This window comes from Podarcis cretensis, assembly GCF_951804945.1.
Source record: "Podarcis cretensis genome assembly, chromosome: 16".
NCBI classification, from domain to species: Eukaryota; Metazoa; Chordata; class Lepidosauria; order Squamata; family Lacertidae; genus Podarcis; species Podarcis cretensis.
The window spans coordinates 15,561,112-15,575,518 of record NC_137186.1 but is presented as its reverse complement, the minus strand read 5'-3'; the positions used below and the strand labels follow the sequence as shown (position 1 = coordinate 15,575,518).

At 47.4% G+C, this 14,407-nt stretch overlaps 1 protein-coding gene across 2 annotated transcripts in view; it reads right to left on the bottom strand.

Annotated features, from left to right (window-relative positions):
- The window catches only part of LOC307205359 (serum amyloid P-component-like), a 95,545-nt gene extending 91,159 nt beyond the window's left edge, over nt 1-4,386 (bottom strand). Inside the window, exons 1-2 of one of the 2 annotated variants that reach the window (XR_013833979.1) lie at nt 4,207-4,386; nt 1,871-2,827 (exon numbers count right to left, since the gene is read on the bottom strand). Coding sequence is in view for 1 of the 2 variants with exons in the window: in XM_079957660.1 (XP_079813786.1) it covers nt 2,208-2,827; nt 4,207-4,276 (690 nt within the window). In the remaining variant the exon portion in view is untranslated. Of the gene's footprint in view, nt 1-1,522; nt 2,828-4,206 lie in introns of those variants that run through there. The other variant, XM_079957660.1, reaches the window with a different exon arrangement.
- Nucleotides 4,387-14,407: the final 10,021 nt, after the last annotated feature.

Genomic DNA, 14,407 nt, shown 5'->3' with positions numbered 1-14,407 from the left:
GGTGAAGTCCTATAAACCCATCAGCAGGGGGCAGCAGCTCTCCATCTGATCAATAAATCAGTGCCGTGCTGCCACAGTCATACAGTATTTGGAAACGGCAGAACATCTGAAACTCATGGTTCATGCCACCTGCCTGAACTGTCTGAGAGCTGATGGGTCCCAATGTTGGGGAGAGGGCTGAACCTGGAGGGCTGTGGGCTGGGACAGGGTGAGCTCTCTATCCTAGACCTTACTGTTCAAAGGGTCGGGGGTGTGGGTGGGTCTGTGGATGCCGTGGCCTCCAACATTTCTCCAATGAAGATAGGGACATCCTGAGGAAAAGCAGGACATTCCGGGTTCAAATCAGAAACCGAAACAGCTTCTCTAAATCACGGACGTCCCTGGAAAATAAGGATACTTGGAGGGTCTGGGATGGCTGCTTTAGTTGAGATTCTTGTACTGCAGGGGGTTGAACTAGATCAGGGGTCAGCAAACTTTTTCAGCAGGGGGCCAGTCCACTGTCCCTCAGACCTTGTGGGGGGCCGGACTATATTTTGGGGAAAAAACAATGAACAAATTCCTGTGCCCCACAAATAACCCAGAGATGCACTTTAAATAAAAGGACACATTCTACTCATGTAAAAACACACTGATTCCCGGACCATCCATGGGCTGGATTTAGAAGGTGATTGGGCCGGATCCAGCCCCTGGGCCTTAGTTTGCCTACCCATGAACTAGATGACCCAAGGGGGAAACCTTCCAACTATAATTGTATGCTGCTTTGCATGTTGTAGAGTATTGATTTTTTTAAAAAAACAACAACAACCAGTAAGTGAAACGGAGCTGGATAGACAAACGATGGCAACTTTCATACACCAATATTTGGAGACAGGCCATATATTTGGAGACAGTGGTGGAGTGCCTGCTTTGTATGCAGAGCTGTCTGGTTCATTCCCTGGTACCCTTTCCCAAACCCTGGGCAGCCGCTGCCAGTCAGTGTGAGTAACACTGAGCTAGATGAACCAAAGGTCGTAACCAAGTACTTTCTTGTTCCCCTGTCCCTATCACGGGATTTGTTAGCATATAACCATGGGACGCAGGTGGCGCTGTGGGTAAAAGCCTCAGTGCCTAGGGCTTGCCGATCGAAAGGTCAGCGGTTCGAATCCCTGCGGCGGGGTGTGCTCCCGTCATTCGGTCCCAGCGCCTGCCAACCTAGCAGTTCGAAAGCACCTCCGGGTGCAAGTAGATAAATAGGGACCGCTTACAAGCGGGAAGGTAAACGGCGTTTCCGTGTGCGGCTCTGGCTCTGGCTCTGGCTCTGGCCAGAGCAGCGATGTCACGCTGGCCACGTGACCCGGAAGTGTCTCCGGACAGCGCTGGCCCCCGGCCTCTTGAGTGAGATGGGCGCACCAACCCCAGAGTCTGGCAAGACTGGCCCTTACGGGCAGGGGTACCTTTACCTTTACCTTAACCATGAGGAAGAAGTGCTCTCTTGGTAACTCTGTGCTGCTTCGCCGTGGACAGAACACATTTTTGTAGAGGCTTGTATAATGCAATATTTTATCTGGAGGAAACGGCAGGAATCAGCCCAGAGGCCATATCTACTGAACAACCAAGACATTTCCCTTTTTATATTCTTTACTGAAAGATTAAAAAGTACATAATTGCAAGTGCACAGTGTTAGATAAGACACAAAAGAAGAAGAAAAGATAGGACCCATGTAGAAAACAAACAAATCAAGTTATTGTGGTTAACCAGACCTTAACCTAATATAGTATTTATAAAAATGAATTCCAAATATCATTGAATTTGTCCATGGCAAGTCTATGTTTAGGACGAGCTAAGCTGTGTAGCTGCTGGATATGTAACAAGGATAACGCTTCTCTAAAACATATGTTTTGTACAATATTGATAAGTTTTGGGCAGAAGGTAGTAGGGACGATCAGCATGACTGTACAGAATGATCTCAAATTTGCAGAGGGAAATATGCTTTTGGATTATACATGGAACCTAACAAAGGGACAATATGAGTGGAATCTCCGTGCCCTTACTATGGCAAAAAGACAGGTTATTGACTAACAGGAAGAATAAAAATGCAGCTCCCTTCAACGATTGGATTGAAGATACGTACAAACTCACTTCACACGAATGAGTTGTGTACAAACATGAACAACCAAGACATTTTAAAGAATAATCGCATGCCCACTTTCCATAACATGCTCTTGTGTTTAAGGTGACCATGCACGCTCAATAATAACACCACCCTTTGCTTCATAATTGACTGTTTCCCAATCAAATATGGCGTTTCCAGGAATATTGTCGTCAAGCAGGGCACGCTTCATTTCCTTCTGGGACAGCACCCTCTCCCACATCCTCACGTCCAGCAGCTCTCCGACATAGGAGTCGTTGATGTCAAAGCCGCCCCCCATGTTGTCTTGATCTTGACCAAGCACAATCGATGAGTCTGCGCTGATGGAGTATCCTTTCTTCAGGCTCCTGGGCGGTAGACGTTTTCCGTTCACCCACAACCTCGCCAGCCCTGTGGCAGAATCCCAAGATGCACACAAAGTCTCTCTTTCAAGCGACTGTTTTTCTGGGGTCAAGAAGGTCACTGCTTCACCTCCCACGTAGAAGCTGTATTGGTTGGGTTTGTACTTGTAGATGATGATATCGTTGTGGCTTTTCCGGGTGGCATAAGAGAAAAGGCTGTAAGCACGGGTCAGATCCGTGTAATGTTTCAGGCACACGGTGAAGGAGGTCAACGGCTGCTTCGGGGAGGCCTTCAAAACCACATGGGCTTTATTCGATGCTTGCGGGAAAACAACTTGCTTCCCAGAGAGGCCTGAACCTGAAGGAAGAGGAAGAGGAAGAGAGAATGTCGCAGCTTTCTTCAAAACTTATTTTAAAAAGTTTTTTATTAACAATTTCAACATAACAAATTATCAAAACAAATCATCTTCATTATTCCCCTCTTTTTCCCCTCCCACCTCCCCAGCAACACTCCCTCCCTTTCCCCTAAGACTTCCCTCAGCTCCTCTTTCTGATTTCTCAACCTATGTTAACCTTTGCATATTGTAAAATTGTATACATCCTTCTATTATATATCTAATATGTTAACCCTCAGTAAATTTGTGTGTGTTTATTCAAAACCTGCCCAGGAGTCCAGTTCATTTTTTTTTATTTTTAGATAATTTGTAAAAGGCTCCCTTTCTTCCTTAAAGTCACAGTTGTCTTTGTCTCGCAGTTTGCATGTCAATTTCGCCACTTCTGCATAGTTCATCAATTTCTCTTGCCACTGTTCTTTTGTTGGGGTTTCCTCATTCTTCCATCCTTGTGCAATCAAGACTCTTGCCACTGTTGTAGCAACATAAATAAATTCTTTATAGCTTTCTTCAAAACTTTTCACCTGAGCAGGTGTGACAAAGGGGAGATGCTCAAGAGAGCCTCTCACTTCTCCTTTGTTGCCCAGCTGCAACACAACAGCCCTGCAGTGCTGCCAGTGGGTTTTCTTCTCCAGTAGTTGCTGCTGCGACCCTCCTCCTTACTCTTGCAGACCCAGATGGGAGGGGACTTGGCATGCACCGGGGTGATGACATGTGAAAAGGTTCTGAGCCAGTGCCCCAGCACTCCTCAGGTCAAACCCCCCTCCACCCAGTGCTTATGTGGCTTATGTGTGTTTTCAAAGTGAAATGGTCCGTGCCCTGCTCCTTCCCACCCCACTGTCAGAGACTGTGCTGAGGAGGGCTGCACTGAAGAAGGAAGGTGGGAGCCACCCCCTCCCCCTGATCCTGAATCTTCCCAGGAGCAGGAGGACAGTATAGGTTTGGAACAGCGGTGTGCAGAGGGGCACAGTTCAGAAGGCAGAAGCTGGGAAATACTGGATAGGGAACAGCTAGCAGAAGAAACACTGGAAGCGAGAGAGTTAACAGATTCAGTCTCCGGACAGCATTCATCCCCCACCCCCCAGAAAGTGTCCGAACAGAAAGGGCAGAGGGTACAAACTCAGATTACAAGACGTAGGAATGACATAGATTAATAGGGACCGGGGGGGGTGACCCTTAATTGGGAGCACCGCCATTTCTAGGAGACGTGTTCTTTGTTCTCACGCTGTGATTATTAAAGATTCTAACTGGTAAGACGTTCCTTTCGTTTGATCTTCTTATCTGCTGTCATGGGGGGAGGAAGTCAATTCCCCAAAGCTTGACACCCACCTTCCTGGTCACCTACCTTGCTGGCCAAAAGACTGACAGGCATTGAGGAGGAGGAGGAAGAAGAAGAAGAAGAGAAACATCTTCATCTTGGCCGTCTGCAGAATGAACCAAGGCAAGGCAGAAGAGGTGTCAAGAAATGGTCTTGGGATGGTCTCTCGCTCTGGAAGAGGAAGAATCTTGCTTGAGAGCTTCAGGCTCCACGCAAAATATACCCTCGAGCTGCGAGGGGTGTGGAAGCATGTTTAGGAAACTCCTTTCCCAGGAAAGATTGCCTAATAGTTGCACCTGATGCTTCCTCCTTTAAAATTCTTCAGAAAAAGAGGTTATAAAGCGAACTGCACATAAGATAAAAAGTAACTGAGCCTGTAGAAAGGTGGGGCCCCTTCTGGAGATAGTAGAAATGGCCAGACTTGCACACTTGGCGTATTTTTCACTCTATAAGACGCACCAGACCATAAGACGCACCTAGTTTTTGGAGGAGGAAAACAAGAAAAAAAATATTCTGAATCCCAGAAGCCAAAACAGCAAGAGGGATCTCTGCTTTTGCTGTGCAGTGATCCCTCTTGCTGTTCTGGCTTGTGGGACAGCTGCGCAGCCTGTATTCGTTCCTTTTTAGAAAGGGGAAAAGTGTGTCTTATAGAGCAAAAAATACAGTACATTGCTGAAACACAGTCTATGTGAAGGTTGTTGAATCTTCTGCAATCCCTGGGGTTCTCCTCCTGTTTCTCAGATTTTTTTTGATTTTTTAAAAAAAATACTATACTGCTTTATATTTTTAATAAAAATCTAAAAGCGGTTTACAGCATATTAAAACAATTAAGGAGCCTCTTTTGTAGGGCTGGTGAGTTTGGGTCCTGCCCCCTAGGCCAGGTGGAAAGGGCCTTGCAGGAAGCGACCTTCAGGCCTCACAGCTGGGCGATTTTGCCCTCATTTTCTGTCAAACCTCACTGCATGAGTTTGATATTAGATGGAAACGACACAGTGACATATGAAGTCAAAAGCTGAAAGGGGGGGGGGAAGGTTGTGAATAAGGAGAAGCATGGGCAGCATTTAAAAAAAAATAAGCATATATATTTTATTGATTTTTACTATGCTCGGTCCTTGCTCCTGCCAACCTAGCAGTTCGAAAGCTCGCTAAAAAGTGCAAGTAGATAAATAGGTACCGCTCCAGCGGGAAGGTAAATGGCGTTTTCGTGCACTGTTCTTGTTCGCCAGAAGCGGCTTTGTCATGCTGGCCACATGACCCGGAAGCTGTACGCCGGCTCCCTTGGCCAGTAAAGCGAGATGAGCGCTGCAACCGCAGAGTCGTCCGTGACTGGACCTAATGGTCAGGGGTCCCTTTACCTTTATACCTCCTCACATATCATGATATTAAAAACCAGATATTGCCCAGCCCTGCTCTATATCATAAGGATGAAGTGCTTACCCTGAGATAGATGAACTCACTGTGAACTTAATTCTTCTCCAAAGAAGCAATTGGGCAATTGCCGATAAAATCTATCACGGTCACATTTGATTTCAAAAGAGGAACGCCCCTTGAACAAGATGATTGGTGAAAAGGAACTAGAAAGGCAAAGGGTCGTATCACTCCAAAATGCTTGGGTGTTGCTTCAAAACACAACATGGTGTCAGAAGTTCAACTGTATACTGCAGATTAGGAAAGGTACCATGAGGGCCAAAAGGACAGTGGCATGGTGAAGAAGCAGAGTCAAAGAAGCTATTAGAGGCAAGAAGACGTGTCCAAATGAAGAGAACATAAAGGAATGCAACTTTGGCAGAAAGAACTGTCCCTCAGCACTGTGCGGATGGGGACCAGCGCTGGGGGGTCTTCTATGCTCTGAAGCCGCAGTAGCCACCCCCAGCTCCTCACAACAACCTGGCCCAGCAAGCTTTTAATAGCATTTGCTTGTGTTTTCTTCCTACTGCTGCCTGGTCAGCTTTCAAGTCTGGATCCACTGCAAGAGTTTGCAAGAAACTTCGCCTTCCAGTCTGGGTTTTGCTGGCCTTTCAGTCAGATTACTTGGCTTTGCACTATTCCAGGTCTGGCTAGAAGTGTGGAAGGATTTCTCTCTCTCTCTCTCTCTCTCTCTCTCTCTCTCTTTCTTTCTTTCTTCCTCCCCTCCTTCTTTGCTTTCTTTCCCTCTTACTGGAATGATCCCCTCCTCTCCCTCTGCATCTCTGTTCCATCTGTTTTGGTTATTAAAATCTTCTTTCCTTTCCTTTCCTTTCTTTGTTTATATCACATTTGTTTAGTTCAGAGGTGGGGAAGCTTTGTGACCCTGTGTGGAAACTGCAGTACAAAATGTAAAATGCCCATCTATCACTCTGCCCACTTTTAAAACCTCTGGTTCCGCCCACCAGCTAGGAAGTTTGCCCAAAAGGGAATTTGGTGCTCAGGCTGAAAAAGGTTCCTGACTCAGTTTAGTTATTCATTCTGGGGGAATAGAAGGGTGGCTGTGATCAACTCTCCTGTAACAGAGGAAGGAATGTACTCCGGAATGAGTAACAAATGTGTACAGAATGGAATGCCAAGAAATAATACCCACTCCTTGCTTGGGATGCGGGATGCAGGTGGCGCTGTGGGTTAAACCACAGAGCCTAGCGCTTGCCGATCAGAAGGTCGGCGGTTCGAATCCCCGCGACAGGGTGAGCTCCCATTGCTCGGTCCCTGCTCCTGCCAACCTAGCAGGTTGAAAGATAAATAGGTACCCCTCTGGCAGGAAGGTAAACGGCGTTTCCGTGCGCTGCTCTGGTTCGCCAGAAGTGGCTTAGTCCTGCTGGCCACATGACGCGGAAGCTGTACGCCTGCTCCCTTGGCCAATAAAGCGAGATGAGCACCGCAACCGCAGAGTCGGCCACGACTGGACCTAACTGTCAGGGGTCCCTTTACCTTCACCTTACTTGTAATAAAAAATAAAACTGAATGGGTGCCATCTTACATTGGGGCCCTCCAGATATTGCTGAGTTACATCTCCCCCCAGCTAGCATGGTTGGTAGTCCAAGCTGATGGGATCTGCAGTCAAATCCCAAAGGTTCCCCAGTCTTCATATACACTTAGTCCCTTCTGTCACCAAAATGGTACCATTTACACCCAAGGGGGAAATATCAGCAGCAGGGCCAGATTTAGGTTTGATGAGGCCCTAAGCTAGTGAAGGTAATGGGGCCTTTTATATGTCCAGCTGTCCTTTGTCAACAACAAATTGTCACTGTTTTTTGTGTTGAATATATGCTATACAGTATGGTAATTTATGGACCTAATAGGTATCAAAACCATTTGCCCATGTTGCCATGCAACCAGTCCATGAAGAATGTAGGCACCCTATGTATAGAGATGAGCAAACCAGTGATATTTTAGAGAGCAGGCTAGCAGGTGGGGCTCATTACTTACATCATAGGAGCCTACACAACACAAAACACTGTTGCTGTATGTAGGTTTTATTTTATTTGTTTTTTATCTTATATTTTGGAAATGTACATCGTTGTTTTTTCCTTTAATTTTTTTTGGGGGGGCCCAAAAGAGTGGGACCCTAAGCTATAGCTTGTTTAGCTTATACATAAATCCGGCACTGATCAGCAGGCTTACAGAGCCCCAAAGTTTGGATAAGTCCCCCCCAAAAAACCCTCTTGGGAAACCTCTCATTTCTGCAGACACTCGCAAGCCTCTCTCCTCCATGCAGGTCAGGCAAGAGTCATTATCAAGAGTTCAAGGATTCAGCAGCAAAAATGCTCCAGGAGGACCAGTGAGGGGGGGGGGGCCTGGAGAGCATTCCAAGGGCCAGAGAGAGAGAGAGAGAGAGACCTGGTCGCATTTGGCCCACAGCCCTGGTTTCTGACCCCTGCTGTACGTCATGTGATGCAGCAAAGGCTCAGCCAAGATTGTTGGCAGCAATGGAGTGGGGGGAGATAATAAAGAGTGTGTCTAAAGAAGCATATATTTAGAGATGTTCAAATCCCTATCCCTGCCTCTTAAATCCCTGCTGTTAGATACCAACCCAGGTTGTCATGTTGAAGTCCTCTATATATCCACCAGCAGGGGGCAGCACTTCTCCATCTGATCTCTAGATCGGTGCCATGCTGCAGCAGTTATACATGGAACCCCAAAAGCTTTGCTGAAACTCAAGGGGGGGGGAGGTGTCTCTCCATGAAGGGGGGGTCTTGCATCACTTGGCAATGTTGAAATCACATGGCATGTCATCTGCACATAACAGGCTAATTAAACACAAAAAGCTCAATTAAACACAAAAAGACCTCTGAACAGACATGTGGACTTTTGTCACGTATGTTAATTGTACATTAAATTCTTATTTAAGTGTCTGGACTCTTGGTCCTGTAAAGCAGGAGACATTCTGAAGTCTGTCTACAACATGCTGAGTTTCCATTTGCCTTTTTGTTTAGTGGGGGTGGGATTTCTGCAACACACACATACACATTTACCATGAATCTGCAGAAAATAATGTTACTTGCCACCCCAATCTCTGATAGGTGAGGGACTTCGGGGACTCCTGTATTTACCCAGGTTTAGCTTCCTTGGAATGAAGGTCAACAGAGACTGTGGTGTCTTTAGGATATATGATTTTATTTACACATATATACAACCTAAGAATCAGACAGACCTTGCTTTGTCTTTAGGTTTTCCAGGGGTGACATGTCTCTGTGTGCCCCACCTTCTAACTCTCACACACACTTCAGTCTATTGTTATTCTCCTTACCAGCCAAGTGAGAGAGGCTGGGGGGAAAGGCCCACCCATTTTTGTTTTATGGCACAGGGCAACTTCTTTGGGTATGCTGAATTGTGGTACTTAAGCCAGCCAGCCAAAGCCGTTCCTGACCTTGCACATTCCACTCTCGCAAATATAGGATGGCAGGTTTGGAAGGGGACCCTGAGTTTCATCTAGCCTGAAACTCCTGCAACTCAAAAAAAACTTGTACGTGATCGCAAAGTGCGATTTCATGAGCCAGAAAGGAAGGTATGAGGGAGGGGAAAAGAGCCTCTGCCAACCTGCCTGGGGTCTGGTGGTCCGAAGGCACGAGCAAATCTTCAGAATGAATAATCATCAACACACCTACTGTACATTATCCATCAACTGCTCCCCATTCTTTGGCTGGCTGTATGTGTGACACAAACACATTCCAGGTTTCCTTACAATGAGAGGATTTTACTTCCAAAAAGATTTGGGCACTGTTTGTTTGGGATTCCTCAACAGAGCTGAGTGCAGTACTGGGTCTGAGGATTTACAAAAAGCCTTTATAGCCATTGGCAAAGAAAAGTCAGGGCCGTGCTTGAGAGAAGCAGCTATGTCTGCACTTTCCTTCCTTTGTGAGACTTGGAGGGATTTGGGGGACCAACTGAAAGAAAAGTACTTGGGTTACGCTGTGCCTAATGTATATTCTGCAATCCAGACCCTTCCTCTAAGAATATTCCCTTGGTAACATAGTTTTCTTCCCCTATCCTATCACTGAGTATGCTCTCTGGCTCAGAGCCAGGCATTTTGAATGATATTTCTGCCAATTGTTTATATGGGCAACGCTGCATGTAAGGTTACAACGTAAGCTCCCAAAGGGCTACAGTAATCTCCATAAAACATACAAGGACATCAGTGAACTTTGGTACGAGTGCCAGAGAGGGGAGGGGGCTAATCTCTGCAAAAGACTTGCTGCCACCAGCAAATGCTTTTCCCTTGAAGCAGAGGTGCTGCCGAATTATGGTGCTGGAGGAGACTCTTGAGAGTCCCATGGCCTGCAAGAAGATCAAACCTCTCCATTCTGAAGGAAATCAGCCCTGAGTGCTCACTGGAATGACAGATCCTGAAGCTGAGGCTCCAGTACTTTGGCCCCCTCATGAGAAGAGAAGAGAAAAGATGGGAAAGATTGAGGGCACAAGGAGAAGGGGACGACAGAGGAGGACGAGATGGTTGGACAGTGCTCTCGAAGCTACTAATATGAGTTTGACCAAACTGTGGGAGGCAGTGGAAGACAGGAGTGCCTGATGTGCTCTGGTCCATGGGGTCACAAAGAGTCGGACATGACTAAAAACAACAACAAATATATGAGAGAGAGAGAATGAAATGTCCTGGACAAATCAATTGCCACCATGCACAAAGCAACCATTAAAGGTAGCCAGATTTTAAATATGAGCACACCTGTTAAACTTTGATTCTCATTCACCCACAGACAAGGGCTGTGAAGATGATGCTTCTCCTTCAGTGGTCTAGAGTTGTTGGCTACCTCCCTTCATCCCACCTTGACCTGCAAAAAAAAATTAGAGAAGCACATGTGCTCAACCCTGAGCTTTTCAGCGCTACATGTCAGCTTCATCGGCTGCGCATGCCAATGTCATGCAATCCAATTAAGAATCGGGGAACTCCAGATGTGAAGTGTGAAGTGCATTTATGTTTTGCAAAGCATCAATGAAATCGGTATTTAAATACAGTGACCATCTCCTGAGGCCTTTCTTCATGTGCCACCTCTGCAAGAGGTCCAGAGGCTGGCAACTCGAGAAAGGGATTTTTATCTGGTGGCCCCCATTTGTAGAATGTTCTCCCCTGGGAGGCTTGGCTGGTGCCCTCGTTAAATATCTTTAGACACCGGGCAAAAACATTCCTTTTCTCCCAGCCCTTTGCCTGATTCAGTCATCTGTGGCCTTTTAAACGGGGGGGGCAGAGGGTGGGGTTATTCTTTCTGTTTGTTACTATGGCATGTATTTTTGCGTTTTTAGATTGTAAACCATCCTGTGATCCTTGGATGAAGGGCGGCATAGAAATTTAATTAATAATTTAATTATGATGATACTACTAATATAATAATAAAAATTTAAATTTAATTCAAATTTAACAATGTTAATAAGTATAATAATAATAATAATAATAATAATAATAATAATAATGTAAAAACTTACTTTTTCCAAATGAACCATGTGTTCTCTGCTCATGTGTTCCAATATAATTGGTGGCAGGTGCCGTGATTTTTCCTTTTCCTTCTTTCTTGTGGGTGGTCTAGTCTTTATCATCCTCCTTTCCTTCACAGATCTCACTGCATTAATAATGTCGCGGAAATTGTCTCTTGATGGTTTCTATAAATCCAGGACTGTCCCTGGGAAATAGGAGCACTTGGAGGGTCTGTCACTGCTTCCACTGGGAGTGAGTTCCACATGCGCTGAGTGAATAAGGACTACCCCTCCCCCGGCTGTCCCAAATCTTCCAACATTCAGCTTCAATGGCCGTCCTGCAGTTCTAGAGTTACTAAAAGGTAAAGGGACCCCTGACCGTTAAGTGCAGTCGCGGATGACTCTGGGATTGCGGCACTCATCTCGCTTTACAGGCCAAGGGAGCCGGCGTTTGTCCACAGACAGCTTCCAGGTCATGTGGCCAGCATGACTAAGCCGCTTCTGGCGAACCAGAGCAGCGCACGGAAACACTGTTTACCTTCCCGCCAGAGTGGTACCTATTTATCTACTTGCACTTTGATGTGCTTTCAAACTGCTAGGTTGGCAGGAGCAGGGACCGAGCAATGAGAGCTCACCCTGTCACAGGGATTCGAACCACCAACCTTCTGATCAGCAAGTCCTAGGCTCAGGGGTAGGCAACCTAAGGCCCAGGGGCCGGATGCGGCCCAATTGCCTTCTAAATCCAGCCCGCAGACAGACCGAGAATCAGCATGTTTTCACATGAGTAGAATGTGTCCTTCTATTTAAAATGCATCTCTGGGTTATTTGTGGGACCTGCCTGGTGTTTTTACATGAGTAGAATGTGTGCTTTTATTTAAAATGCATCTCTGGGTTATTTGTGGGGCATAGGAATTCGTTCATTATTATTTTTTCAAAATATAGTCTGCCCCCCCCAAGGTCTGAGGGACAGTGGACCAGCCCACAACTTAAAAAGGTTCCTGACCACTGCCCTAGGCTCTGCGGTTTAGACCTCAGCGCCACCCACGTCCCAGTTTCTAGAGTTACGGTACTAGAGAGGGACTAAATATTTTCTCTATCTTCTTTCTCCCTGCCATGCACAATTTTATAAACGTCTATCATGTCTCCTCTCACTCGCCTTTCTCTCGAAACTAGAATGTCCCCAATGCTGCAGCCTTCCTTCACAGGGGAATCCTTCCAATACCCCCGGTTAATTTTGGATCCCCTTTTCTGAAGTTTTCCCAGCTCTACAGTATCTGTTTTGAGGGGAGGCGACCAGAACTTTTTCGCTTCCTGCTCAGGTCTTTCCTTTCTTGGCTGGTAACTGAAAATCGAAAGAGCGTATGGGAGAATTAGCCAAGAGGCCTTGGAGATGCTGACTCTGCCAGACAGGCCAGGGACAGAGACAGTGGAAGAATCCCTGGCCAAGATCATTCGGGAACACCTCCAGGTTTTCTTCCCTGTCCTCTCCAGCATGGTCACGGGAAACTTCCCTGGGCCCATGCAAAGAAAGGAAAGGAAAATGCTCACATCCCAGTCCTGTATCCCAGAGAGGTCTAGCATTGCAAAGCCGGTTCGTTCGGACTAAGAGAGCAGCTGCATGTTGCAGGTGACCCAAACACGGCCGGTCACCCACCCACCCACCCACTGCAAGGGCCTGCCCTGCCTCTGGGCCCCTCAATCAGCTCTCTGTGTGGGTGTCGCAACTGCACAGGGATCTAACGCACACAGAAATCCGAGGCCGGGAGGCCCAGAACAGATTGTGTGGTCAAATCCCAGGTTTTATGGGAGATAACAACTGGATTTCGGTTGCTGAGCCGTTGCCAGGAACTCCTGACCCCGAAAAAGACGAAAGAAGATGCAAACTTGCCTAAAATGCACAGGGGTTAATTTGCGCATGATTTGCACGTTTTGGTTTATAGCTGCAGATTTAGAAATAATTGCGTAAGTTTAAGTTTAAGTAGAAATGCAATACATCTCACCACAGTGTGGAAGACGTTGTGACCTTAAGCAACCAACTTGAACAAAATATTGGGAGGGGGCACCTGTCCACCCACACTTCTCCCCCTCTCCCCCCACTTCTGCAGAGCGCACCTTCCTCTGCCGCGCACCACTGGGTGCAGGCATACTGTACATTTAATGCACATGTCTGTCCCCAAAGAATCCTGGGAATCGTAGTTTAAGGGTGCTGGGAATGGGGATAAACTACAGTTCCCAGGAAAATTGGGGGGGTTAAAGGGAAGGTCGCCATGTGCCTCAAATGTAGGGTGTGTACACAGCCTGTCTTTGGGTCCCAGCGAAGCCACATCTGGTCTAGGAAGAGCACAGCAGCTCCTTTGCAACACAGGAGGTTGTGGCCAGGCTCTCTCCCAATGTTTTGCGCTGCCAGAGATTTGCACCGAAGCAGCCCCCTCTCATGGCGCTGCCTGTGACCCAGAGGTGCGCTGCAGAACGAACACTCTGCTCAGACGCTGGGTCTCTGAGGAGGGAAGCAGGCAGAGCATGTGAGTACAAAGGACAAGGGATCGTTTTTCCATTTGACACCCCCCCCCCTTAAATAAAAGTCTCCTTTGGTCCCTGCTGAGCATGGGGGTGGGAGACCAAGAACTGAGAGGACATCTTCCTTCTCTCCCTGGCCCTGCTCCAGCCACAGAGGCCCAGCTGTGCCCCCCGCCCTCACTTCCGCGGCATCCTTTGACCACCCTGCCCCCGTGCCCCACAGCTGCCGTGGGGACGAGGTCCCAAGGGAGGCAGGATCCGGCCTGCCCTGCCCTCCCTTAGCCTTCAGCACATCTTATCCCTGGGAGAACAGGAAGTGAGACAGGGATGGAAGAGACTGGGAACTGGGGAGCAGCTCAGCTGGGCTTCCAGCACCAGCCATGGGAGAGAAAGAGACAGCCTTTGCCAAGGAACAGGGAGAGGGACCTGTGTCCCCCTGGATCTCCCATCGGCCTCAGGTGGCACGGCCAGGAGTGGGGACAGGCTGGTCTGGAGGTTTGACTTTCTGGGGTAGCAGTGAGAAAAGAGGATGAATCAGTCTGCTTCCCCATTCCGATCCCAGCCGTTGCTGCTCATTCAGCAGAGCAGGAGACTTCTAATCTCAGGGTCAAGGATTCCTGCATTGCAGGCGGTTGTACTAGATGATGTTTGTGGTCCCTTCCAACTCTATCCTTCTAGACTCTGCTAGAACGAGCATCGTTTTGCTGTCTTCAGGTCCCTCTGTTTCAAACAAGAGCCATAGCCCAATGTCTGAGCACCTGCCTTACAACGCAAGTGGACCTGAGTTCAAACCTTGGCATGCCTGGGAATGTCCCCA